The 24,753-nt window shown below is 43.6% G+C and overlaps 1 protein-coding gene across 1 annotated transcript in view; it reads right to left on the reverse strand.

The window, feature by feature from the left end:
• B3GLCT (beta 3-glucosyltransferase) overlaps window positions 1–24,753 on the reverse strand; it is a 118,157-nt gene that overhangs the window by 24,456 nt on the left and 68,948 nt on the right. The window contains exons 9-11 of the mRNA XM_027557475.1: window positions 18,484–18,603; window positions 16,549–16,618; window positions 1,540–1,653 (exon numbers count right to left, since the gene is read on the reverse strand). Of these exons, the coding sequence (XP_027413276.1) occupies window positions 1,540–1,653; window positions 16,549–16,618; window positions 18,484–18,603 (304 nt within the window). The remainder of the gene's footprint in view (window positions 1–1,539; window positions 1,654–16,548; window positions 16,619–18,483; window positions 18,604–24,753) is intronic.

Below are 24,753 nucleotides of genomic sequence, written 5' to 3' on the forward strand. Positions count from 1 at the left end.
ATAAATGCTTGGGGAGAGAATGCAAGTCAATAAATAAGAATAAACCCCTCGATTCAACAAAGTATTAAGTGACACAGTAGAGAACAAAGCACTCAACTAACCATTACTTTTCTTATTCTTGATCACTCTATGTATTTTTAACCATTATAGTATGGTTACCATAATACATTTTAGTACATTATGGTATATATTTTTGAAAGCCATCTCAAATTCCTTTTGGATAAGGTAGAACATAAATATAAGCAATAATAAGGTCAGACTGAAAATAAAACAAATCAAGAATGCATCAATTTGTGAGTATTAGAGTCTAAAAAGCAAGATAAACAAAAAAAAAGGAAAATTCCATCTGAAATCATTTTTCCAAAACAGACAGCAACAGACAGACTTAGTGATATATATACTAATCTTGTCAGAATAATCAATACTACAGGATGGAGTATTGATTCTACTTTATCAATCACAGCATTATGAGTGACAGTATCATAAAATAATCAAGATAAATTACTCTATAGAACAAGATCATCAACTTACTACTCTTTTTTTCATAAAAAGGTTTGGGGGGAACCAGAAAACTAAAGAAAAATGTGGCAGGAACAATGGATAAAAATTAAGATGAATAAAGCATCTGAAGGTGAGGTGGCCAAATTTATACTTCCAATTTTTTGAAATAAAAAATGTTTTGAATTAGCCTACAATCTGAAGAGAAAAACAAGTGTACTTCAACAATTTACTTATATATTATATATACGTATATGAGCTTATACTACATATGTCCCATGTAGGATGTGGTTAAGTGCCTCTCAGAAATACAAATGAAATGCATCCTGGACCGTAACAGACCATAAGCTTCTGGAAGATGGAAACCATCAGCTTCATTCCTGTTTCCCTCAGTGTCTAGCAGGGGCCAGCACACCACAGTCGGATGATAATACTGGCTGAATAAATGGCTAAAATTAAATGAAGAGACACTTTGCATGGGAATACGAAAAGTTAACTCTGGGAGGGGGGCTTCCCTGGTGGCTCAGATGGTAAAGAATCGTCTGCAATGCAGGAAACCTAGGTTTGATCCCTGAGTTGGGAAGATCCCCTGGAGAAGGGAATGGCAACCCACTCCAGTAATCTTGCCTGGAGAATCCCAGGGACAGAGGAGCCTGGAGGGCTACAGTCCATGGGGTCACAAAGAGTCGGACATGACTGAGTGACTAAGACACAGGCACCCCATTATGGCCACAGTGAATTATGAAGGTACAAAAAATCTGTGCTTAAACTCTACCATAACTGTCATGTGCATAATCGTCATGTATGTCAGTCACTTACATATGACCAACTAAAAACTTGGAACTTTTGTTAATACTAAAAGCAGTGCTTAAACTGCAAGAATCGGTCCACATCCATGGATAAAGATGTGAGGAGGAAGGAAAGAAACTTACACAAGGGGAACATTACAGTATTTATAAAATACTTCATTTTTATCCTAAGCTACTATATTTACAGAATGGACATTCTGAGTAAGAGGATCAGTCAGGACCGAGGACTCACCTCTATCTGTGTTAGGAATCCCCAGATCCACCGTCGGAATGGAGTTGTCTGCGTAATCACTGTAGTATTCGAGGTGACCTGCCTGCCCCGCCCAAGTCTGCTTCACGATGGGGACTGAAAAAACGAGAGAGGGGACCATCACTGGCACAGTGACCCAAGAAGCTGGAACCCCCGCGTGACGGGATGACCTCCCAGAAAGGAAGGGGACCAGCACGTGTTCTTCTCCAGGTGTTTCAAGGCTTAGCGCTCCCCTCCTACCCTGAGAAACCTCAACAGCACAGGCCCTCCTCATTGCTGCTTCCACAGGAAGATACACTGTCTAGTCGGATCAGACTGCTGTGTAGAAGTTAATTTTAACTAATTTTTCTCTTTCCCCAGGCTGCTTTATTTGAAATTCACAACCGGAGTTTTAGATGTTTTTTAGAGGTGTGGGGATACAATTACTTCTAAGGGCTGGAATATTCTGTGCGGTTCTCGTTGAGATGTATACTTGCCTCCCTCACAATGGAGGAGGGAACCTTTTCAAAGTACACGTCTCCACCCAAAGATGCCAACAGAACCACCCGACCCTATAAAGGACATGACCCTGCCATTAAGAATCACTACATGTACACCAGCAGCTGATTCATGTCAATGTGTGGCAAAAACCACCACAATATTATAAAGTAATGAGCCTCCAAATAAAATTAATTAATTAATTTTTTAAAAATCACAAAATGTGATGGCTGATGGTATTGTGTCGCACTTTTCGAAAGTGTAGAAGAAATAAAATCGAAAACCACTGCAGATTCTAAAACTGTATCATGAACAGATAAATTATTTTAATAAACACAAACAGCAGAAAACTTGGCTGATTTTCTGTATTTTAGGGTGAGATGCTCAAAGTTAGCTGTGACTCCACACCCGACACAGAGAAATCAGCTTGACCACGATTTGATACTAATTCACTTGACCAACTATCTCAGTAATTGCTTTCTTCTATACTTTTTTTAAAAGTTACTACCTGTGCATCTCAATTTTAAAGGGATTCCGCTGTTGTTTTAATAGAAAAGATCATCAACATAAAAAAAAACTAGATTTTATACTGTTGATTTAAGAATCTCAACTCTGATGAACCAAATCTTCAGGTCAATATTTTGAACCTTTATTAAATCATTTATATTTTTCCCCCAACCTAAATAAAAATAAATGACATGCAAAAACTACCCATGCAATGTCAAAGTTAAGTGTCTAGCTATGCCAGTCAGCAAACTGGAAGACAAACTCAGATAGCCCATATACAGAAAATACAAAAGTACATCATTCCATAGTCCACTATTTACCAGCTCTTAAAAAAGAAGAGACTTAACGAATTCTGGACATTTGCTATGGTAACCTCCAAATTACCTATTTTAAGCCACTAAATATTATTTTATATATTAAAATACAATTTTCTGCAATCATAAAAAAAGGCAGATATAAAGATTTCTCCATGCCAGAATGGACAAAGATCCGTAAATGATAAGGTTGGGGGCAGGAGAGGGTGGAAGAAATTGAAAGGGTAGTGCTGAAACATATACATTACCATATGTAAAACAGATAGCGAATGGGAAGCTGCTGTATGACACAGGGAGCCCAACCTGGTGCTCTGTGACAACCTGGAGGGGTGGGATGAGGTAGGAGTTGGGAGGGGGGCTCAGGATGGAGGGGACACGGCTGGTTCATGCAGATGTATGTCAGAAACCAACACAACACTGTAAATTATCCTCCAATTAAAAATAAATAATTTTGAAATAATAATAATAGATAAGGTTGCTAAGGGAGAATAAGAGAAAAAAGGAAAAATTCTTATTCTGTCCAAATTCCAGCTCAAGAAAACCCAAGCTTGACCCTGTGGTGGCCCTTGGCTTTGCACATAATAAGTAGGACTTATCCAGATAAGACCGGCTGCCCTGGTGGCTCAATGGTAAAGAATCTGCCTGCAGTGCAGGAGACCAGGGTTCGATCCCTGGGTCAGGAAGATCCTCTGGAGAAGGGAACATCTAGTATTCTTGCCTGGAGAATCCCATGGACAGAGGAGCCAGGCAGGCTACAGTCCATGGGGTTACCAAGAATCAGACACGACTGAGCGACTGAACAACAACACACCTAACCTACTTGTTTCCTGTTTTGGTTTGAAACAGGTGAAACAGAAATGTTACCAGAGGTAAGAATTTCTCAGAGCCCAGCACCCCATACAACCTGAGACACAGTAAGTGCTCAGTGAACAGCTGCCTGAAGACTGGGTGCTCTGGGGATTCCAAAAGGCAGAGGGTTCTTTCCGGAACTGGTTTAAAGGAAGGAGTTTTATCTCTATCAGCGATTCAGCCTTTGTACAAGACCATGCTAAGTTGCTTCAGTCGTGTCCAACTCTTTGTGACCCCATGGACTATAGCCCATCAGGGTCCTCCATCCATGGGATTCTCCAGGCAAGCATACTGGAGTGGGTTGCCATTTCTCCTCCAGGGGATCTTCCCAACCCAGGGAAGGTCTGCATCTCTTAAATCTCCTGCACTGGCAGGCAGGTTCTTTACCACTAGCGCCATCTGGGAAACCAGTACCACCATGACCAATCATTTTAAAATGGACTGACCATTTCAACACAGCAACGTGTTCTGAGTCTCACACCCCAAAACCATCCAACAGTGAACAATGTTATCACCTATCCAATCCTTGTCACGGTAATGCCTGTGCAAAGAACTGAAGTCAAGGTGAAGTCTCCTACAACAGCAGATGAAGACTATTTTAAACCAGAGTTGATGCAATACTGCTTAAAACTTTAGACATTTTGGTCTATTTTATCATCACTGTTTGAATAGAGAATAACTGAATTCTTTCTATTATTTATATTTCATATTAAGACACTCTATTCCTAAAGATATTAAACTTGGAGTAAAAATTTCAATATAGTTAACGTGATCTACTATTTCATTTTCAATACTGAGAAGCATACTTCCTCCCACATAATAAAACAATAGTGAATGTCTCTTTCAAGAATGTTTGCCACAGATAATTTAAAATTAGGATAAAGTAAAAAGAACTGTACTATTTAAAAAAAAAAAAACCATCTGTCCAGACAGCATACATCTTCTCCCTGGGTGCACCATTGAGAAGCAGGAGATGCAGAGAAGTCCCTTCTATTCCCAAAAGGCTGACGTGCAAAACTCTGATTACAAATGAAAACAAATTGACCCTTGAGCAAAATCTACCACACAACCAGATGTGCATGACCATTCTGATTTGAAGAATCTGCCGTTTTCCAACTGACAAACGGACCTTCTGTCTCGGTGTGAAGTCAGTGAGCACATAGGAAAGCCCTGGTTTCTCTTCTCTTAGGAGAGGCTTAGTGACAACACCAAGGCTGTGCTCCGATTCCTGGTTTGGGGATCGGGTGTCTGTAAGACGGAAAGGCTACTTGACACAGTAGCGTCAGGGCACTCTGGCCCCCGTCTTCACCTGCACGGCAGCTGAGAGAGAACTGAACTTTCATCAGGAATTAAGCTGCTCCGGGCGTTTGTTCTCTATGTCACGTCTCTACTTCTGCCTTGTGAATGAGACCATCAGTACAGTTTTTCTAGATTCTACATATATGAATTAATACAGAATACTTCTTTCTTCCTGACTTACTTCACTCTCTACGACAGTCTCTAGGGTCCAGCCAATCTCTACAATGACCTAATTTCATTCCTTCTTATGGCTGAATAATAGTCCATGAGTGGGAAGGAATCAGAAATTGGGATCAACACATATGCACTATTGATACTATGCATAAAATAGATACCTAAGGAGAACCTGCCAAGAGAACACACTGGTCATAGCAAACACTCTCTTCCAACAACACAAGAGAAGACTCTACACATGGACATCACCAGACGGTCAACACTGAAATCAGATTGATTATATTCTTTGCAGCCAAAGAAACAGCTCTATACAGTCAACAAAAACAAGACCAGGGCTGACTGTGGCTCAGATCATGAACTTCTTATTGCCACATTCAGACTGAAATTGAAGAAAGGAGAGAAAGTAGATCATTCAGGTATGACCTAAATCAAATCCCTTATGACTATACAGTGGAAGTGAGAAATAGATTTAAGGGACTAGATCTGATAGACAGAGTGCCTGATGAACTATGCAAAGAGGTTCATGATGCTGTACAGGAGACAGGAATCAAGACCATCCCCAAGTAAAAGAAATGCAAAAAAAGTAAAATAGCTGTCTGATGAGGCCTTACAAATAGCTGTGAAAAGAAGAGAAGCCAAAAGCAAAGGAGAAAAGGAAAGATATACCCATTTGAATGCAGAGTTCCAAAGAACAGCAAGGAGAGATAAGAAAGCCTTTCTCAGGGATCAGTGCAAAGAAATAGAGGAAAACAACAGAATGGGAAAGACTAGCGATCTCTTGGGGTGGCTGTGACTGGCGCACTAAGCGTGGGCGGCCGAGAGGAGCTACCCCATGTCCGAGGTCAAGGGCAGAAGCCGGGAGGATCCCATGCCCGAAGGGCGGCGGCCAAGAGGAGTTACCCCACATCCGAGGTCAGGGGCAGCAGCCAAGAGTGCCAGGCTGCGACAGCGCAGGAACGGCCGAGAAGAGCTACCCAAGTCTGAGGTCAGGGGCGGCGACCGGGAGGAGCTACCCCAAGTCTGAGGTCAGGGGCGGCGGCTGGGGGGAGCTACCCCAAGTCCAAGGTCAGGGGCGGCGGCCGGGAGGAGCTACACCGCGTCCGAGGTCAGGGTCGGCAGCCAAGAGGAGCTACCCCGCGTCCGAGGTCAGGGGCTGAGGCCAGGAGGACCTACCCCACACCCCCACACCCGAGGCCAGGGGCGGCGGCCAGGAGGACCAACCCCACATCCAAGGAGCCATGGCTGCGTGGACATAGGAAGGCCTATAGGAGCTATCCCATGTTGAAGGTCAGGAAGGGTGGCGGTGAGGAGATACCCCTCATCCAAGGTAAGGAGCAGCGGCTGCGCTTTGCTGGAGCAGCCGTGAAGAGATACCCCATGCCCAAGGTACGAGAAACCCAAGTAAGACAGTAAGTGCTGCAACAGGGCATCAGAGGGCAGACACACTGAAACCAACTCACAGAAAACTAGTCAATCTAATCATACTAGGATCACAGCCTTGTCTAACTCAATGAAACTAAGCCATGCCCGTGGGACAACCCAAGACAAGTGGGTCATGGTGGAGAGGTCTGACAGAATGTGGTCCACTGGAGAAGGGAATGCAAACCACTTCAGTATTCTTGCCCTGAGAACCCCATGACAGTATGAAAAGGCAAAATGATCAGATCAGATCAGTCGCTCAGTCATGTCCAACTCTTTGCGACTCCATGAATCGCAGCATGCCAGGCCTCCCTGTCCATCACCAACTCCCGGAGTTCACTCAAACTCATGTCCATGGAGTCAGTGATTCCATCCAGCCATCTCATCCTCTGTCGTCCCCTTCTCCTCTTGCCCCCAGTCCCTCCCAGCATCAGAGTCTTTTCCAATGAGTCAACTCTTCACATGAGGTGGCCAAAGTACTGGAGTTTCAGCTTTAGCATCATTCCTTCCAAAGAAATCCCAGGGCTAATCTCCTTCAGAATGGACTGGTTGGATCTCCTTGCAGTCCAAGGGACTCTCAAGAGTCTTCTCCAACACCACAGTTCAAAAGCATCAATTCTTTAGCGCTCAGCCTTCTTCACAGTCCAACTCTCACATCCATATGTGACCACAGGAAAAACCATAGCCTTGACTAGACGAACCTTTGTTGGCAAAGTAATGTCTCTGCTTTTGAATATGCTATCTAGATTGGTCATAACTTTCCTTCCAAGGAGTAAGCATCTTTTAATTTCATGGCTGCAGTCACCATCTGCAGTGATTTTGGAGCCCAGAAAAATAAAGTCTGACACTGTTTCCACTGTTTCCCCATCTATTTCCCATGAAGTGATAGGACTGGATGCCATGATCTTCATTTTCTGAATGTTGAGCTTTAAGCCAACGTTTTCACTCTCCACTTTCACCTTCATCAAGAGGCTTTTTAGTTCCTCTTCACTTTCTGCTATAAGGGTGGTGTCATCTGCATATCTGAGGTTATTGATATTTCTCCCAGCAATCTTGATTCCAGCTTGTGTTTCTTCCAGTCCAGCATTTCTCATGATGTACTCTGCATATAAGTTAAATAAAATGATAGGATACTGAAAGAGGAACTCCCCAGGTCAGTAGGTGCCCAATATGCTACTGGAGATCAGTGAAGAAATAACTCCAGAAAGATTGAAGGGATGGAGCCAAAGCAAAAACAATACCCAGCTGTGGATGTGACTGGTGACTTCTATCACCAGTCACATACAGCTGGTCATACATCCACATACAGCAAGGTCTGATGCTGTAAAGAGCAATACTGCATAGGAATCTGGAATGTCAGGTCCATGAATGAAGGCAAATCGGAAGTGGTCAAACAGGAGATGGCAAAAGTGAATGCCGACATTCTAGGAATCAGCACACTAAAATGGACTGGAATGGGCGAATTTAACTCAGATGACCATTATATCTACTACTGTGGCAGGAATCCCTCACAGGAAGTGGAGTAGCCATCATGGTCAACAAGAGAGTCAAAAATGCAGTACTTGGATGCAATCTCAAAAACAACAGAATGATCTCTGTTCGTTTCCAAGGCAAACCATTCAATATCACAGTAATCCAAGTCTATGCCCCAACCAGTAATGCTAAAGAAGCTGAAGTTGAACAGTTTTATGAAGACCTACAAGACCTTCTAGAACTAATACCCCCAAAAGATGTCCTTTTCATTACAGGGGACTGGAATGCAAAAGAACAAGTCAAGAAACACCTGGAGTAACAGACAAATTTGGCCTTGGAGTAGAGAATGAAGCAGGGAAAAGACTAACAGAGTTTTGCCAAGAAAATGCACTGGTCATAGCAAACACCCTCTTCCAACAACACAAGAGAAGACTCTACACATGGACATCACCAGATGGTCAACACCAAAATCAGATTGATTATATTCTTTGCAGCCAAAGATGGAGAAGCTCTATACAGTCAACAAAAACAAGACCAGGAGCTGACTGTGGCTCAGATCACAAACTCCTAATTACCAAATTCAGACTTAAATTGAAGAAAGTAATTGGGAAAACCACTAGACCATTCAGGTATGACCTAAATCAAATCCCTTATAATTACACAGTGGAAGTGAGAAATACATTTAAGGGACTAGATCTGATAGATAGAGTGCCTGATGAACTATGGACTGAGGTTCGTGACATTGTACAGGAGACAGGGATCAAGACCATCCCCATGGAAAAGAAATGCAAAAAAGCAAAATGGCTGTCTGGGGAGGTGTTACAAATAGCTGTGAAAAGAAGAGAAGCAAAAAGCAAAGAAGAAGAGGAAAGATATAAGCATCTGAATGCAGAGTTCCAAAGAATAGCAAGGAGAGATTAGAAAGCCTTCCTCAGCGATCAATGCAAAGAAATAGAGGAAAACAACAGAATGGGAAAGACTAGAGATCTCTTCAAGAAAATCAGAGATACCAAGGGAACATTTCATGCAAAGATGGGCTCGATAAAGGACAGAAATGGTATGGACCTAACAGAAGCAGAAGATATTAAGAAGAGGTGGCAAGAACACACAGAAGAACTGTACAAAAAAGATCTTCACGACCCAGATAATCACGATGGTGTAATCACTCATCTAGAGCCAAATATCCTGGAATGTGAAGTCAAGTGGGCCTTAGAAAGCATCACGATGAACAAAGCTAGTGGAGGTGATGGAATTCCAGTTGAGCTATTTCAAATCCTGAAAGATGATGCTGTGAAAGTGCTGCACTCAATATGCCAGCAAATTTGGAAAACTCAGCTGTGGCCACAGGACTAGAAAAGGTCAGATTTCATTCCAATCCCAAAGAAAGGCAATGCCAAAGAATGCTCAAACTACCACACAGTTGCACTCATCTCACACACTAGTAAAGTAATGCTCAAAATTCTCCAAGCCAGGCTTCAGCAATATGTGAACCATGAACTTCCAGATGTTCAAGCTGGTTTTAGAAAAGGCAGAGGAACCAGAGATCAAATTGCCAACATCAGCTGGATCATGGAAAAAGCAAGAGAGTTCCAGAAAAACATCTATTTCTGCTTGATTGACTATGCCAAAGCCTTTGACTTGTGGATCACAATAAACTGTGGAAAATTCTGAAGGAGATGGGAATCCCAGACCACCTGACCTGCCTCTTGAGAAATCTGTATGCAGATCAGGAAGCAACAGTTAGAACTGGACATGGAACAACAGACTGGTTCCAAATAGGAAAAGGAATACGTCAAGGCTGTATATTGTCACCCTCTTTATTTAACTTATATGCAGAGTACATCATGAGAAATGCTGAGCTGGAGGAAGCACAAGCTGGAATCAAGATTGCTGGGAGAAATATTAATAACCTCAGATATGCAGATGACACCACCCTTATGGCAGAAAGTGAAGAACCAAAGAGCTTCTTGATGAAAGTGAAAGAGGAGAGTGAAAAAGTTGGCTTAAAACTCAACATTCAGAAAACGAAGATCATGGCATCTGGACTCATCACTTCATGGGAAATAGATGGAGAAACAGGGAAAACAGTGGCTGACTTTATTTTTTTAGGCTCCAAAATCACTGCAGATGGTGAATGTAGCCATGAACTTAAAAGACGCTTACTCCTTGGAAGGAAAGTTATGACCAACCTAGATAGCATATTTAAAAGCAGATATATTACTTTGCTGACAAAGGTCCGTCTAGTCAAAGCTATGGTTTTTCCAATGGTCATGTATGGATGTGAGAGTTGGACTATAAAGAAAGCTGAGCGCCGAAGAATTGATGTTTTTGAACTGTGGTGTTGGAGAAGACTCTTGAGAGTCCCTTGGACTGCAAGGAGATCCAACCAGTCCATCCTAAAGGAGATCAGTCCTGGGTGTTCATTGGAAGGACTGATATTGAAGCTGAAACTCCAATACTTTGGCCACCTCATGCGAAGAGCTGACTCATTTGAAAAGACCCTGATGCTGGGAAAGATCGAGGGCAGGAGGAGAAGGGGATGACAGAAGATGAGATGGCTGGATGACATCACCAACTCAATGGACATGGGTTTGGGTGGACTCTGGGAGTTGGTGATGGACAGGGAGGCCTGGCGTGCTGTGGTTCATGGGGTCGCAAAGAGTCAGACACGACTGAGCGACTGAACTGAACTGAAGGCGAACCTACCGTATAGCACAGGGAACTCTACTCAGTGCTCTGTGATGACCTGAATAGTAGGGAAACCCATGAAGAGGAGCTATGTGTACACACACAGCTGATTCACTTTGCTATCCAGTGGGAACACAACTGTAAAGTGGGAACACAAGTTGTAAAGCAACTAAACTCCAATAAAAATTAACTTAAAAAATAATTAATCCACTCACTTCATCTAACATAGGATATGGCCTGCCAGTGGCTGGCTGCATTTTGATTCAACCTCCTGTTTTCAATAAACCTCTCCAACCAGAGGGAACACACTCTTTAGCATCAGTATGTTCACATCTAGAGAAAATCAATACAGTCAAGATACCAGTTTTTTTTTAAGCTGAAAGATGTCAAATGTTTATTTTAGGAGCTCCAGGGGCTGTGATAAGGAACTAAAGGCTGAGCAAATGGGGATTTAACCTCTCTACTTAGAGGGAGATGGCAGGAGGGGCAACACCTCACAACCCACCAGCTGACAAACAGAAACGGGGGCGGCCACGACATAAGTGGGACCCACACGGGAAGCACGTGGCTGAAGGACACACAAGACCCGTAACATTTTGCTGACAGCTCACATCACGTGAGGAAAGACACGTAACCCAAGAGGAAGTAACGAAGCTGCTTTATTAACTCCAGAGAGCTTTTCCTTGCTTAAACCTAACTTTACATTCTATGGCAGTTCATTGCTTTATATAATACCTCTAAAGTTTCTTTAAAACCCTACCAACCACTTGCATCTCAGCAAACCATGCTCGTTTGATGCTGTCAACATGTACTGCTTTCTTAAGCTAAGAGACAGAGTATATTTTTGCTAACTGTGTCCTAAGATGCTTTAATTCATCTAAATCAGAATCAAGACAAGTAGTTACGTAAAGGTCTGCTTTGCTGTTAGGGAAAAAAAAAAGTGTAAGATGTAAAATAATTTTTTTCTAATTTTGAAATTTGGCTGTATCAATTCTTCCAAAAGAGTATGAAAAATGAGTTCCTTGTGTACATTCCCTCACCTTGACCACAGCCTTGGCCGGACTGTTCTATCCCTCACATCCTCACCCCTGGAGGAGCCAGGACTGGGGCGTGACGAGCGTCCACTCCAGTCAGAACCCAGGGCATAGACAGTGAGAACCGCCTCCAGGGAAGTCAATGACAGCGCACTCAACTGCTCAGAGATAAGCACAGCCTGGTCTGTTTATTTCTTCCTTCACTGTTGTCTGGTTTCTGTAACCTCAAGTGTTTCTACCAGACTGCGTACAGAAAGAAAAAGCAAAGCCCCACATCCATGCATTCTGCTTGACTGCCGCAGTAATATGCGAGGATGGGGGCCATCTGACTCCCCAGCTCCGTGTGTGTTTCAAATCATCTGTAGATTTGAAGTCCTGGCCGTCCTCACTGCTACTGAAAGTAAAAAGCCTCCTGTCACTGCTTCCAGCCAAGTCAGATCTGACCTTGAGCACAGCAGAGAATCAACACAGCTATCAAATACTATTCATCAAGCGTTACATTCCTAACACATCCAAAAAACTTCCCAGGTGGCACAGTGGTAAAGAATCCACCTGCCAATGCAGGAGATGTGGATTCAATCCCTGGGTCAGGAAAGATCCCCTGGAGGAGGAAATGGCAACCCACCCCAGTATTCTTGCCTGGAAACTCCCATGGGGTCCAAGGGGTTGCAAAGAGTCAGACATGATTGTGATTGAGCACACACACACAAAGAGGTCACAGCACAGCTCTGCTGTGGCAGAAGGAACTGGGGGTTCGTGGCCAGAAAACCTGAGTCCTGCTCCTCTGCTCAGTCCGCATGAAGTTGGGCCAGTCTGTCGTCCCATGGTCAGCTTCCTTTCTCTGCTATATCAAGCGAACAGCAGTAATTACCACATCACAGGGAGCTGTCAACATGAAATCAGATGACAGAATACAGGTGAAGGGACCTCCCTAGTGGTCCAGTGGTTAAGAATCCACCTGCTAATGCAGGAGACATGAGTTTGGTCCCTGGTCCAGGAAGATTCCACATGCCGTGGGGCAACTAAGCCCATGCACCACAGCTGCTCAGGCCCGTGCTCCGGAGCCCACGTGCCGCAACTACTGAGCCCACACCCTAGAGCCTGTGCCCCCAACTACTGCAGTGAGAAGCCCTGCACACCTAGAGAGCAGCCCCCGATCACCGCAGCTAGAGAAAGCCCTCACCCGGCGACGAAGACCTGGAACAGCCAACTATAAATACATAAACTGCGATTTTCAAAAAAAAAATGAAAAACACCAGAAAACATGTTTAAAAAAAAAAAAGGATTAGCAGTTAGAAGCAGTTACTGTGGCATTGTTGACTAAAACTAATACGATTACGGGTAATTCTCTTGACCAACTGGTGACAGAACTCGGTTTCCAAAAGCGGGGCCAGAGCCCCCTGGCCTGGCAGACTTCATGTCCATCAGGCAACATGGACATCAGAGTCCCTAAAATCCAGCCACCTATACTATCTTTTCAAACAAACATGTCCAAGTTTAAAGACAGCCTGCCACAGCAACTCCACTGCCAAGTTCTCAAGATATCTTTTAGATCTCAGGCTTCAATGACCTCAGACCCAATTAACAGCAGTAAATCAGTTCATCTGGTTTGGGGAGGTTTGGTCTTTATGCTCCTAACAGACTTGGAAGATTTTATAATTTTTATAAACCTTTGACTCAAAATTGAAATACAAAAGCATTTCATAAATATCTGAAAGGATTATCATAACCTTATGCAAAATAAGAAAGCAGTAAACAAACAAAGCTAGTGGAGGTGATGGAATTCCAGTTGAGCTATTCCAAATCCTGAAAGATGATGCTGTGAAAGTGCTGCACTCAATATGCCAGCAAATTTGGAAAACTCAGCAGTGGCCACAGGACTGGAAAAGGTCAGTTTTCATTCCAATCCCAAAGAAAGGCAATGCCAAAGAATGCTCAAACTACCGCACAACTGCACTCATCTCACACGCTAGCAAAGTAATGCTCAAAATTCTCCAAGCCAGGCTTCAGCAATATGTGAACCGTGAACTTCCTGATGTTCAAGCTGGTTTTAGAAAAGGCAGAGGAATCAGAGATCAAATTGCCAACATCCACTGGATCATGGAAAAAGCAAGAGAGTTCCAGAAAAACATCTATTTCTGCTTGATTGACTATGCCAAAGCCTTTGATTGTGTGGATCACAACAAACTGTGGAAAATTTTTCAAGAGATGGGAATACCAGACCACCTGATCTGCCTCTTGAGAAATTTGTATGCAGGTAAGGAAGCAACAGTTAGAACTGGACATGGAACAACAGACTGGTTCCAAATAGGGAAAGAGTACGTCAAGGCTGTATATTGTCATCCCACTTATTTAACTTATATGCAGAGTACATCATGAGAAACGCTGGACTGGAAGAAACACAAGCTAGAATCAAGATTGCTGGGAGAAATCTCAATAACCTCAGATATGCAGATGACACCACCCTTATGGCAGAAAGTGAAGAGGAACTAAAAAGCCTCTTGATGAAGGTGAAAGTGGAGAGTGAAAACGTTGGCTTAAAGCTCAACATTCAGAAAACTAAGATCACGGCATCCGGTCCCATCACTTCATGGGAAATAGATGGGGAAACAGTGGAAACAGTGTCAGACTTTATTTTGGGGGGCTCCAAAATCACTGCAGATGGTGACTGCAGCCATGAAATTAAAAGACGCTTACTCCTTGGAAGGAAAGTTATGACCAACCTAGATAGCATATTCAAAAGCAGAGACATTACTTTGCCAACAAAGGTTCGTCTAGTCAAGGCTATGGTTTTTCCTGTGGTCACATATGGATGTGAGAGTTGGACTGTGAAGAAGGCTGAGCACCGAAGAATTGATGCTTTTGAACTGTGGTGTTGGAGAAGACTCTTGAGAGTCCCTTGGACTGCAAGGAGATCCAACCAGTCCATTCTGAAGGAGATTAGCCCTGGGATTTCTTTGGAAGGAATGATGCTAAAGCTGAAACTCCAGTACTTTGGCCACCTCATGCGAAGTGTTGACTCATTGGAAAAGACTCTGATGCTGGGAGGGATTGGGGCCAGGAGGAGAAGGGGACGACAGAGGATGAGATGGCTGGATGGCATCACTGACTTGATGGACGTGAGTCTGGGTAAACTCTGGGAGTTGGTGATGGACAGGGAGGCCTGGCGTGCTGTGATTCATGGGGTCGCAAAGAGTCGGACACGACTGAGCGACTGAACTGAACTGAAACTAGATTATTCAGAATGACCAAATTAAAATTAGCTAACTCTTTTTTTCATTTCTGTAGAATATGAAAACTACAACAGAGACCATCCCCAACTTTACCACTTTACTGCCAACTTGAAAAATGTGTTTCAAAAGAGAATATACCACCACCCCCATTCCTAACATTGATATATACTCCAAAGGCAGCTTCAAGATCAAATAAATCAATTTGAGCACTTCTGCTTGCTGTTTAAAAAAAAAAGAAGAAGAAAAGCAGTCTAGTTCAGTTCCCTTGACATTTTTTTAATGAAAGGTATTTATCAAAAATCGTCCCTCCAGATTATGTGAAAAACAAAAGGATATTAAACCTAGGTTAAACTTATGAAAAATGAAATTTTTAAGTTCTATATTGATTTTTAATAGTATTTTAGGACTTCTTGTATAATGAATGCATATTTTATTTAGACTGATTTTAATAGGACTTAGAATTTATTGTGACTATTTTAGGTAACCATGAAGGTTTATAGCAAACGTACTTTTAAGATAGTGTTGACTATAACCAGACCTGAATTGATGTCAGTGTCTTAAACAATGCCATAATTCCAAATTATGATATTCTTTTATCTGTAAAATATGTTCCTCTTTAAAGCATCATTTGTAAATATCATATTATCACATAAATTATATAAATGCCCCACTTAGCTCCAATCCCACAAAAATGACAGCTGGTTTAGAAATCTCTCCTCTATAAATATCACACTCTTGGTAAAACTGAGAGTCTTTTCATGGAAAAAAAAATAAAATATGTGCTAAAATTAGAAAATGCAAAAGATTGTCTAATCCTCGACTTGAGAAAAGTGCTGTTTGAAGGTGAAAAAAACAGATAAATTATGTATTTATAAATAGGCTTTTTAAAAAACAGTATCATCATAATGCAGAATTCTGGAATGGCACCAAAAAATTAAATAGAAACATCTATGTGCAGGATTTCCTTAAGAAGGAACCATGGCTTGTAAGACAAACATTTTTTACTTTTCTCTGTATATCTACACTTGAGCAAATACACATCCTTACTTACAAGTTCTGATGTGTGAGTGTGAAATAAATATAAAAAGAAGGAACGGCGTGAGAAAGACATTCTCTCTGACATTCCGTTACCTTGAGAAATCCCCTCTCATTCTTCACAGCTCAGAGTCCACACTTGGACATAACAGGACACTGTTTTGCAAAATGGATTATTATCCACTTACAGTCTCTGAGATTGCCACAGCTGAGCATTTCCATTTCCAATTTAAAACACTGCTCTAATTAGTCCTTAGAAGGGCCATGGCCTCTCATGTTGCAACACAAAATTGTCTTTTCTAATTGATCTTGGTGATTGAAGTGCTATGAGGAGGAAGACTGATTATATAACTGCTTGCACTTCCAATAATATATCTGTCATTATCCCCTTCTTGAGCTGAGCTCATATTTGATTTGTCCTTTTTTTTTTTTAAGGCAGTGTAGATTTTTAAAGTTCAATAAAAATGAATAATCCAAAAAAAAACATACTTCTATCACCATGAAACTTCTTGCATGTTTTCACTGCAACAAAAATATCCTCCTTCTTCACTGGATTTCCCTTTAAAAAAAAAAAAATGCATACGTGAGTCGATGTATCTTAACAGCACACCCAAATTAGTTGTCACATGCTCTTGAATTCAAATTCACCAATGTCAGCGACATCAAACTTGTCTCCAGAATCAAGTTTCAGGGCACGACTGTATCTTGGAGGACCACAAATGCTTTGCTCAGCCAGTGGGGTAGGGGGGTGGGGGGCTTCCCTGATAGCTCAGGTGGTAAAGAATCCACCTGCAATGTGGGAGACCCTGGTTTGATTCCTGGGTCGGGAAGATCTGCTGGAGAAGGAATAGGCTACCCACTCCAGTATTCTTGGGCTTCCCTGGTGGCTCAGCTGGTAAAGAATCTGCCTGCAATGCGGGAGACCTGGGTTCGATCCTGGGTTGGAAAGATCCCCTGGAGAAGGGAAAGGCTACCCACTCCAGTATTCTGGCCTAGAGAATTCCATGGACTGTATAGTCCATGGGTCGCAAAGAGTCAGACATGACTTGAATGACTTTCACTCACTCACTCATAGCCAGACGGAGACCAGAATCCCAGCTGTGCCATCCCCCCTGCATCACCTGGACGAATGTCCTCTAAATTTCCAGCTCATTCAGGAAATTGGGAGATAACCACCAGCACAGCTGCTTTTATTACTACTATTTATTTACTATGAACATCACAGGTGCCCAGGAAGTGTTGGTTTACCTTCCCTTTTTCCAGCTGGTGAAAAATTTTTTTAAAAGGGAGAGAGAAGTAGAAGGATGTTTTAGTGCAAAGTAAGAGATGACTCCCTTTAGGGAACCTGACCTCACTTTGATGTTTACAGTATTTTTATGGCCCTTAATGGTCCACGCAAGTCTAGGCAACAGCGGTGCTCTGTCCTCTGCCAAAGGCAGGATTACGTCAAACACCTCGCAGGGGTGGGGGCGCTGGCTCCAGCCCAGGCTGGTCGCTCAGATGAAGGGGTCACAGAGGGGCTTGTGGACAATCCGGCCCCTAGGCTGTGGGCGCTTCACAGTGGGGCCAGGGCGGGGGCTGACCCCTTTATCACCATCTCAGGGCTGTAGGGACATTCAATCCTGATTCTGCATCATTTGGGGCTGGTTTCCAGCGACATGCAACTGCAGTTTCATCATGCCACTCAAGGCACTAGGAGGTCAACCCTTCCAGATTTTCCAGAAGAACATTAGAGAACAAGCAAGCACAAAGTCTAGAAAGACATTTCCCTCTCAAGTACTATGCCAACAGCACAGATTCTCTCCCACTGCTACTGTGTGTGTGTGTGTGTGTGTGTGTGTGTGAATACACATACTCCTCTTTGAAAATGCAACCCAGACCACTGTGTCAGTGACTTGGAAATGAGGCGGTGAACCTGCTTATCCTTACGAGGAAGGGCTGCTAACCACCCAGCTGAGTGTGGTCTTTGGGTTCATCCTGGGGACTGGACCGAGGGCCCACCATGAGCCGGTGCATTCTCAAAGTTCTGGACAGTCTCAGGTGAGGTTGGAGTGGGGTCGCTGGCTGAGAGGAGGGTAGAGGTGGGCTTCAGGAGAGGGCTTGGGAACAACTGGAAATGTCTGACACTGCCTTTCTAGGAAACACACCAGGAACTGCAGCAGCTCTGTGCTATACCTTCAACCAAAGAACTGACTCAGGGGCCATGCCTCTGCAGCTCCGGGGTGCCCCCTTCTCCCGTGTCCAATAGGGTAACAATGGTGCTTACCTTACAGGGCTATCATCCCTAGAAACGTGATATATAGTTCTCACGGGGCACATGGCAAGTGGCGGTGTTTGATCAGTGTGTGAACTGCTAGGGCAACATCATGCACAACATGTATGTTTCCCTTTGACACACGAGGAAGCTGTCCTTCTGTTACTCACACAAAGCGGCAGGGAAGACTGGAACGAGGTGGCGCAGGAGGAGCCCACAATGTCTGTACAGAACTCGGGCACAGGCGTGAGCGGGAGTCCATCTCCTCCATCCCAGATGTAGAGCGCGATCTGTCACACAGGAAACCGGAGTGAATGAGAGCCAACACCACCGTGCACGGAGGTACGCCGTGTCTCCAGGGAAAGCTACACCTCCCCTTCTCTAGCGAACATCACACTGAACCACATCTACATGGCAGCATTCTGCAGGCTTCCCAATAGGTGGCGCTAGTGGTAAAGAACCTGCCTGCCAAGGAGGGAGCCGTAAGAGACACGGGTTCGATCCCTGGGTCAGGAAGATCCCCTGGAGGCGGGCATGGCAACCCACTCCATTATTCTTGCCTGGAGAATCCCAGGGACAGAGAAGCCTGGAGGGGCTACAGTCCATGGGGTTGCAAAGAGTCAGTCATGACTGAAGTGACTTCACAGCACACACCAAGACAGTAATTCCATGTAGAACAATCAAATCTTTTATTAACCATAAACAATTAAGAATCAATATCCTGGGGGACTTCCCTGGTGGTCCAGTGGTTAAGAATCCACCTGCCAATGCAGGGGACGGGAGTTCAATCCCTGGTCCAGGAAGACCCCACGTGCCACAAGGCAACTAAGCCCATGCACCAACTACCGAGTCAATGTGCTGCAACTAAGCCCGCAGGCCTAGAGCCTGTGCTCTGCAACAGGAGAAGCCCCCGCAATGAGCAGCCCGTGCACTGCAAAAAGCACAGAGAAAAGCCACTGAGCAGCAGCAAAGACTGTGTGGCCAATACATTAATTCTTTTAAAAGAGAATCAATATTCCGACCTCCAAAAGATCTCAAAACTGTCATAAGCAATTGCAGGGAAGCTATTTTAAGGATTCTAAAGCATCACAGAGAAAGATAAAACGTAAGATCATCGTGACTCTGGTTTCCTGCAGGATGGTAATTACACACCCTGAATAACCAACGGGCTGAAACTATCTAAAAATACTGCATAAAATATCTTTAAAAGCTTTTTAATGTACTGCTAAACTGGCATAAAACGTAGAGCTCACAAAGACAAAACTGGAAAGTGAGAACCTGGGAGAGACGGTCCCTGAGGGTCGCTTTCCCTCGCAGGCACCAGCTGGGTCCTGGGCATGCTGAGGTTCTGATATGTGTTAAAGAGAATAAAGCCTGTGACCCACCCAAGTGGGGGTGTCTAACAGCAAACCCCCACATGAAGCTGGGACTTTGGCACTAGATGGGGAAAAATCATCTCCAGCTATCCTGAGATTTTGTAACCAAGATCCAGGCCTCCCTAATCTGTCACCTACATAGTCCAAAAATACCTTAAACAGAGTGGCCCTGAGTCAGTATGAGTCTCTAGCAAGTTGGAAAAAGCTAATGCAAAGCCTTACTGAGGAGCCTGCAACCTTAATAGGACTCGCGGACTGTCACAGGTGAAGTCCCCAGGAGCAAGAGCACTCAGAAAGATCACAGAAAGTAAAACAAAGACAGGAGATGAAGAGCGAGAGCCAGCAGACACAGCTTAACCAGGCCCACCCAAAAGAATCCAAGGATCAGAGTGATCAAGCACACAGATTAGAAAACTACTGTTTCATATGTTTTTATAAAGAAAAACTTTAAAACATGAGCAAAATTTCTGGAAGATTACACAGGAAAGCAAATTTGAAAAAGAAATATCTAAAACATCAGACATGAAAAATACAAGCTGAAAATGAACATTTTAATGGTAAGGATAAGCAGCCTATCCTAGACACAGCTGAATAAAAACTAGGGAACTAAAAGATGAAGCCCCCCAAATTATCTGAACTGTATCTCAGCAAGAAACAGAGATGGGGAACATGAAAGAGAAGTGCAAACCTCTAGCATATATCTAAAGTTCCAGAAAGAGTAACAGAGGGGAGGAGAAAATAGTTGAAAAGACAGTGGCTGAGAATTTTTTTTAATTGCTTAACAATTCTATTATAGAAAGGTCCAATGAATACTAAGTAAGAGGAGAAAAAAAATAGTCTGCGTCTAGACACTGGTGTTGCTGTTCAGTCGCTTGTCATGTCCAACTCTGCAACTGCAGCACGCCAGGCTTCCCCATCCTTCATTGTCTCCCAGAGCTTGTTCAGACTCATGTCCATTGAGTCGGTGATGCCATCCAACCATCTCATCCTCTGTCGTCCCCTTCTCCTCCTGCCTTCTATTTTTCCCAGGGGTCTTTTCCAATGAGTAGGCTCTTTGCATCAGGTGGCCAAAGTACTGGAGCTTCAGTTTCAGCATCAGTCCTTCCAATGAATATTCAGGGTTGATTTCCTTTAGGACTGACTGGTTTAATCTCCTTGCAGTCCAAGGGACTCTCAAGAATCTTCTCCAACACCACAGTTCAAGAGCATCATTTCTCCAGCACTCAGCCTTTATGGCCCAACTCTCACATCTATACATGACTACTAGAAAAACCATACCTTTGATTGGATGGACCTTTGTTGGCAAAGTAATGTCTCTGCTTTTTAATATGCTGTCTAGGTTTTTCATAGCTTTCCTTCCAAGCAGCAAGTGTCTTTGAATTTCATGGCTGCATTCACCATCTGCAGTGATTTTGGAGCCCAAGAAAATAAAGTATATGGTGTATGTGTGTGCATGTGTGTGTGTATATGTTAGTCGCTCAGTCATGTCTGACTCTTTGTGACCCCATGGACTGCAGCCTGCCAGGCTCTTCTGTCCATGGAATTCTCCAGACAAGACTACTGCAGTGGGTATCTATTCCCTTCTCCAGGGGATCTTTCAGACCCAGGGATTGAACCTGGGTCTCCTACATTGCAGGCAGATTCTTTACCGTCTGAGCCACCAGGGAAACTCTCTATACATACACACACACACACACCATAGTGAAACTGCTCCTTGGAAGAAAAGCTACGACAAACCTAGACAGTATTAAAAAGCAGAGATATTACTTTGCCAACAAAGGTCCATCCAGTAAAAGCTATGATTTTTCCAGTAGTCATGTATGGATGTGACAGTTGTACCATAAGGAAGGCTGAGCACCAAAGAATTAATGCTTTCAAACTCTGGTGCTGGAGAAGACTCCTGAGAGTCCCCTGGACAGCAAGACAATTAAATAAGGAAATCCAAAAGGAAATCAACCCTGAATATTCATTGGGAGGACTGTTGTTGAAGCTGGAGTTCCAATACTTTGGCCACCTGATGTGAAGAGCTGACTCATTGGAAAAGACCCTGATGCTGGGAAAGATTGAGGACAGGAGGAGAAGCGGGTGACAGAGAATGAGATGGTTGGATGGCATCACTGACTCAATAGACATGAGTTTGAGTGAGCTCTGGGAGGCAGTGAAAGATGGGAAGAGTGGCGTGCTGCAGTCCATGGGGTCGCAAAGAGCCAGACACGACGGAGTGACTGAACAAGTGAAAACCGCAGAACACCAAAGACAAAGATCAATCTTAAAAGCAGCCAGAGAAACAGCAGACTCGCTACAAAGGACCCACGTGCGAGTGATGGCTTATCACCCAACACAACAGCAGTAACAGAAGAAAGGGCACAGGGGAGCCGCGCTGCTGTGATGAGAAAAGTCTCACAGCCCGGACTCCAATACACAATGTGATTATGTCTCAAGAACAAAGTTGAAACAAAGTATCTTTAAAGGGAAACCTGAGAATTTGCCACCCCACTAAAAAGGAAATTCTGAATGATATACTTCAGGAAGAATAACAATGATCTCCATTAGCAGGGTCCAGAAGCAAAACAAAAGAGTGAAGAAATACAGGGTTTAAGTTAATGCAAATGGTAACCGCATAAAGTAAGGACAACATCCGAGCTGCAGATTTAAAAGGAACGACAGAACAAAGCTACTGGACAAAAGAGCATCAAACTGAGAGAGGGATATGTTCTCAGGTCCTTAAATTTTCAGGATATTGATTAATTAGCCATGGTTAGGTAAGCATCACCAATTCAATGGACTTGAATTTGAGCAAACTCCGGGAAACAGTGGAGAACAGAGGAGCCTGGCGTGTGGCAGCCCATGGCGTGGCAAAGAGTCAGACAAGACTTAATGACTAAACAACAAGGTTAAGCATACATGTTAAAATGTTTAAAATAACCATTAAGAAACAGACATGGAGACTGAACTTCCAAAAGGGTTAGGGTTAGAAAGAGAAAAATGGGAGGGGGAACGAAGGTGCAAAGCAGGAAACATGGGCTCGATCCCCGGTCGGGAAGATCCCCTGGAGCAGGGAATGGCAACCCACCGCATATTCTTGCCTGCAAAATCCAATGGATAGAGGAGCCTGGTGGGCTACAGTCTACAGGGTCACAAAAGAGTCAGTCACGACTAAGCGACAGACAACAAATCTGAAAAATGTCAATGTAAATTTGCTACATGGTTTGAAGATAAAGGTTGTCAAACTGGGAGAAAAAGATAAGCATATCCTCTTCAAGAGAAACACATCAAAAGATGGAGGACATGGAAGTACTGAAAGAAAAAAGATGAAAAACACTTATGAGGCAAACACCAAACGAAAGCTAGTATGGAAGTGTTCCTGTCAACAGATGAACACTGAGGCAACGAGCATTCCTAGAGATAAAGAAAACTTTACCAAGAGAACATGACAAGTCTAAACCCGCATGCTTCTTACTGACATGGCCCCAGACTATAAACAGCAAGAGCTGGCAGCTCCACAAGGAGTCACTGTTGCCACTCAGAGGGAAGCGTTTCGTACCCTCCCTTAGTAGATGACTTATCAAGCAGACAAAACAAAAAAAAGGAGGAAGGGAGAGAGGGAGGAGATACATGAAAAGCACACAGGATTAACTGATGTATCTATTTCTTCTTTAACAGATATAAGTGAAAGTGTGAGTCACTCAGTCGTGTCCAACTCTTTGCAACCCCGTGGACTCTAGCCTGCCAGGCTCCTCTGTCCATGGGATTCTCCAGGCAAGAATACTGGAGTGGGCAGCCATGCCCTCCTCCAGGGGATCTTATTGAACCAGCGGTCAAACCCAGGTCTCCTGCATTGCTGGTGGATTCTTTACCATCTGAGCCACCAGGGAAGCCCCAGTAGATATGAAGAGACTAATATACCCTCCAATCAGAGCACATTTACCCTTTTCTCCATTTGTAAAAACTGAACATGAATCCGGTCTTAGCGTTAAGCCTAAAAATATTTCAAATGACTGTTATACAGACCAGTCGTGCTAAGCTGGAAATCAATAACAAAACACAAGAACAACACACAAGTACACTGAGTCACAGTGAAAAACGTATATTTAAAGTGAGTCCCAGTCACAAAACAATCTAAAAGCTTCTGCTATAGAGAAACTCTTACAGATGATCACCATGACATGTGTAAAAAATGTTTACAGAAGCAGTGACTGTAATAGCAAAAAGCCAGGAGTGACCCAGTGACCCAGGAGGCTGGGCAAAGGCACCATGGGATAGTCCTGAGACAGGCTGCTGCAGACAGTGAGGATAAACTCATTACAGCTGCACACAGCAACACAGATGAGTTTCAAATCAAATTATAATCATATTCATGGTACAGTTCTGCTTAAATGAAGCCCAGAAGGACGCAAAACTACACAGTATATATTCAGAGACACATTCCTACATTATAAAATGATGAAGAAAAGGGGGCAAGGGAGAGGACTCAAGAAAGCTATTCACTCTGGTGAGAATGAAGCAGGGTCCTCTTGGGGAGACACCAGGCAACCAGTCAAGCTCTCTCTCTTAAACACAGATATTCTGACTGATGGTTATACCTTTCAGGTATGTTAAGAGCTTTTTTTTCTTTTTATGTGTGTTATTTAATGTTCCATAAGCTCCCAAACCTGGGGATCTATACCTGAGCTGATTATTCATTAAAAATCTAGACAGACCCTGGCTTTCAACCAGTCATTCCCTCCCTCTCATGGAAAAGAATGATTTCTGACATGTATTTTCATAATTTAAAAACACCCCTGAAATGAAAATCCTTCGAGTGCCCTTTCTGCTCCTGGCAGGCTGCCAGTGCTGCTGGATTGAGTTATGTGTCATGACTGACCCCAATGTCCTGAGAGTCAGAATTCTCTGGAGGGAAAGGAGGGTTGGCCATCAGATGTACCCACGAATAAGATGCACAGAGAGATGATCAGAGATTACTGGATTCACGATGGCACGCCTGCCACCTGCCTCAGGATCCCTACCGACCAGTGTCCACTAAGTGCCAGGGGACCAGATGGCTCCATCCTGCTGTAGGGCGCC

The sequence above is a fragment of the Bos indicus x Bos taurus genome, chromosome 12, assembly GCF_003369695.1.
Source record: "Bos indicus x Bos taurus breed Angus x Brahman F1 hybrid chromosome 12, Bos_hybrid_MaternalHap_v2.0, whole genome shotgun sequence".
NCBI classification, from domain to species: domain Eukaryota; kingdom Metazoa; phylum Chordata; class Mammalia; order Artiodactyla; family Bovidae; genus Bos; species Bos indicus x Bos taurus.